We start from the raw sequence: 4,274 nt of genomic DNA on the forward strand, positions 1-4,274 counted from the left end.
TTGCATTTCTATAGAGATGTTGCCAATTTGACATAAATATCTACTTATTTTTTCATTAAAAATTACATGACTTGGTTAATTAAAGATATTGAACAATTCTTCAGCCTAGATATGATGGGGAGAGAGAAAGAGAAAGAGAGTAAAAAATGACAAAATCTAAGAGAATCGACTCTTAACTAATAATTAGTTCTTTCTATGTGTAACCATTACTTAAGATTGCAATATCACAACCATGTAAGTTTATTAATAAAAACATCATTCTCTCAGACAAAGGAGTTGCTACCATTGATCTCTCTTTCTAGATATCTTTTGTGTGTATAAGACATGGCAAAGTAAGTAAAAATAAAGAAACCTTAAATGTTTAACCATTCCTCATAATGTGAATTTTGAAATTGCTAATGTGAGTTTTCATCTAACATATTTGCAAACCTTCTTAAAAGAGGAACACTACGTGAGTTGTCTCATTTGGATTGACATTTGATCTTGTGAGTTGTATGTGCAATATACTTATATTGATAATGCACTCCTCATGAAGCGCATATATATTCTAAAGCACACGCATGGCATCATCCTTAGTTTATTTAAAAGATATGCATTTTGATAATGGTACCATTCAATGTTAAGAAGAAGACACAACATGAGTAACAAATCATTAATGCAATGTTACATAAGGGGTACATGTTTCATGCTAGTTGTTACCGATCTTTAAGAAGTTTCTTACTTTGCTTTAAAAGTAACCTTTGTTTTCAAAGTTCCTTGTCACAAACCTACTTCTTTGTCATTACATACATACTAAAAAAATTGGTAAGCCTTTGTTGACATATAGGGACTTGATAATGATTTAGACTTCTAGTCAAACTACAAAAGAGGTTGGTAGAACAACTTTACAAGATTTTAAAGTGTGTATAAGAAACATATGCACTGACATGTACATGAACGTATTGATTTGTAGTCATTACATGCTATGATTGAGAAATCGGTGAAAAACATGTATGCTAGCACTTGGGGTTCAATTTAAGGTGTGTTAACCTTTTCGAGGTTACATACTTGTTCAGATACATAATGGGGTTTCAATATGAACTATAAACCTTTCTATATATGAGTGGTCTAATAATAAAAGAAGGTACATGTGAGGTTCGTATTCTCTATAGAGTTATATACATAGAGAGTTATGAAAATGCCCTCAATAGGGGTTGTATCTTGTCAAGTGTCACAAAGAAAGTTGCACTCAACCTCCTAGTAACCTTAATTATTGGGATACGTTCAATTACCTCAATTAGTCACAAACTTCAAGTATCCAATTAAAGTTCATACATGCACAAAAGTAAACATTGTCTTAAAATCTTGTATCAACACGTGTTGAATATGTGATTAGTGGCATGAACATTGTTCTATTGAGATAAGTGAATTTTTTGCTTTTTAATAATAGAGATTTTTCTTTGAAACTTCTTCGTAAGAAACCCTTATCCATTTCTCAGTTTAGAGTTTTAGTTAATTGTACACTAAATCCATAATACCTTAACTCAAACAAAATTGATAGATTCAAAGACATGACCTAAGGATGTTGCCCATTGTCTTAAAAATCATAACATTTGTAAAGCATTTTTGCTAGTGCTTTGAAAGCCTTGTCTATTTAAAGGGATGCTACTTATATAAAACTTGCATGTTTTGTAGCCTATAGTTTTGATCAGACAATCATTGAGTAATTTCAAAAGAATATTTTAAAACTTCTCATCAAAGCCAATACACACTATAATTTGTGTGGTAGAAAGAGAATTAGTACATGAAAAATTAGGTGAATAAGATGACAAGAGCAAACGATGAATGCACCATGTAGAGGGATGATTATAGGCATTCTTTGAAATGGTTCAGACCATGTAAGAGCAATGATTACAACCATCCTACTAATGTTTATGCAAAATTCGAAAATAGAAACTCGATAGGGGCCGAAAGGAGAAGGCAAAGAGATTAGAATATTGTTAGAACTCAAATTTAAGCCGATTACACAATGTCATATAATTATGCAAGTCTTGAGGTCATTTGTATTTTGTCATCTAGAAGCACATGACACCTTTATGGAGGTGCTTCTCATCTAGAAGCACCTCCATATAAAAACGAGAGTACCCCCCCCCCCCCCCCCCCCCCCCTCCCTTCCCTATTGCTTTCTAGATTTTGATATTATTCAAGTGTATCACATGAGTTTTCTCCCTCTCTCTCTCTCTCTCTCTCTCTCTCTCTCTCATATGCTCAAAATTCTCTCTCTCTCTCTCTCTCTGTGTCTCTGTGTTTTCCCAGTGTCTCGATTGGGAGCCAACAATTGTTGGGCTCACACATATCTCATATGCATGGACAGCCCAACCATGAGGAGCCGTTCAACGGGCCGCTTCCCCTGGCGCCTGAGCAGATCCGCCAGCAGCAATGGCGCTGGTGGAGGCAGGCCTCTCTCTCGCTTGCTCAGGAGCTTCACAAGACGATCGTCGGAGAAACGGATTAATAAGGACAATGAAGATCATCAGAGAAGCTTATCGGAGACGAGGAAGGACAATCAAAGCAGTAAAGGGAAGGCCAGGCTGCAGAACAACATAAGGTCGTGGCTGAGACTCGGAAGAAGGCCGCCCTCATCACCCTCGTACTCATCCAGCTTGTCATTGCCGCCATCATTACAAGGAGGAAACGGAAGCCCATTATCATCATCGGCATTGCCATTTCCGTTGCCATTATCATCACCATCACTTGGAGGACGAGGATGGGGAGGAAAAGGAGCAGCAGGAGGAAGATCATCATCATCCTCATCATTGCCTTTGCCATTATTGTCACCATCAATAGGAGGAGGAGGAGAAATAGAGAGGTCGTCCTCACCATCACCATCATCATCATTGCCCTTGCCATTACCATCGCCGTCAATAGGAGGAGGAGAAGGAGCAAGAGGAAGAGAAAGATTAACATCATCATTAGTAACATCATCATCACCAATAGCAAGAGCACGAGGAAGGGAGAGGACATCATCACCAATAGCAAGAGCAAGAGGGTTAGGACAAAGAGAAAGATCATCATCATTATCATCATTGCCTTTTCTCTCATCGGCACCATCATCAAAACAAGAAGGGACAAGAGGAAGAGAGTTAGAGGAAGCCGAGAAAGTCGTAGAGGAGGGCACAAATGCTAAGGTGCCCAACAAAGTGTCCACCCTCTTGCGCACCACCTCCACCCACTTTGTTAAGCAACATTTCATAAGTCCTCTGCAGTCTCTTAGAGATTCCTATGTCGAGTGTATGACTGTTGCTGCCAATGACACTCGATTCAATGGCCTTTCCATGGGCTTTCAAGGCCCTTCCCCCCATACTTTCACCTTCTCATTATTGTCATCACCATCACACCAAGTATCAGAAGATTACCCTATTCCTAGTGACCTCTTGAAACACACTACCTCTTCTAAGCAGAGTGTGACGTTGACTTCAAAAAATAGCAAACAACCTTATGCTAGTCTCACATCGAATCGACCGGCCTATTATAGGTCATACTCTGATGTTGAGACCATCATAGAGTAACTGGTGAATTGCCACATGATATATTTGTGATTTATCGAATAATTAAATGTACATCAGCTTTGTATTTTGCTTATAGGAGGTACCAATCCATTTTGCTTTCTTCAAAGATTGTTTTACTTGATATAAGTAAACTCCTCTCTAGATTGTAACTCTTATGACTAGTCTATTCAATATTCATGTTTTGTGATAAAGATTTGTATGTCTTGTATCCTTTCACTAGTATATCTCTTTTTGTAATAGGGAAAAAATAATATATTTTATTAGCATTCCATATTCAAGTTGAAGACTAGCAAACATTTTGTAAGGGGTTTCGTGTTTCTAGTAAGGGGAACTTTCAATGGAAGTTTATCATAAGTAAATGTCATTATATTGCTAAAAACTATTCAATCTAACTGATAACAAGTGGTACTTTAAACTTGTATCTAAAATATAACTCTATGCTATCCTTCAAATTTATGGGTTGCTATAGATTTGTTGTATCTCTCCAAGGAAAGTGCTCGAGCTAATAGCTTAGAATTCCACACACACACACACACACACACACACACACACGCGCGCGCGCGCATGCACATTGGAATACTAACCCACTTTGTCGTAGCTTCATGCTATTGGATGAAGTTGTCGTGAAGGAGCATCCATTTTCCATGTATTAAATATTCTAAGCTTAGGCATTTGTCTCTATTTTTTCCCTCACTCTCTTACTATGATTTTCTTATATTTTCTCAT

General features: G+C 37.4%; 1 protein-coding gene across 1 annotated transcript; it reads left to right on the forward strand.

Moving 5' to 3' along the window:
• The first annotated feature begins 2,194 nt into the window (after positions 1-2,194).
• LOC148013209 (uncharacterized) lies at positions 2,195-3,709 on the forward strand. The gene has a single exon (XM_087668104.1). The coding sequence runs from the start codon at positions 2,196-2,198 to the stop codon at positions 3,546-3,548; it is 1,353 nt and encodes a 450-aa protein (XP_087524230.1). The 5' UTR covers position 2,195; the 3' UTR covers positions 3,549-3,709.
• The last annotated feature ends 565 nt before the right edge of the window (positions 3,710-4,274 follow it).

This window comes from Lygodium microphyllum, chromosome 26 (assembly GCF_053477565.2).
Source record: "Lygodium microphyllum isolate KBCC chromosome 26, Lygodium_microphyllum_v1.1.10, whole genome shotgun sequence".
In the NCBI taxonomy this organism is placed as follows: domain Eukaryota; kingdom Viridiplantae; phylum Streptophyta; class Polypodiopsida; order Schizaeales; family Lygodiaceae; genus Lygodium; species Lygodium microphyllum.

Coding starts and splice junctions, on each gene's coding strand:
- LOC148013209 (XM_087668104.1), top strand. CDS start 2,196: ATGAGTTTTCTCCCTCTCTCTCTCTCTCTCTCTCTCTCTCTCTCTCAT.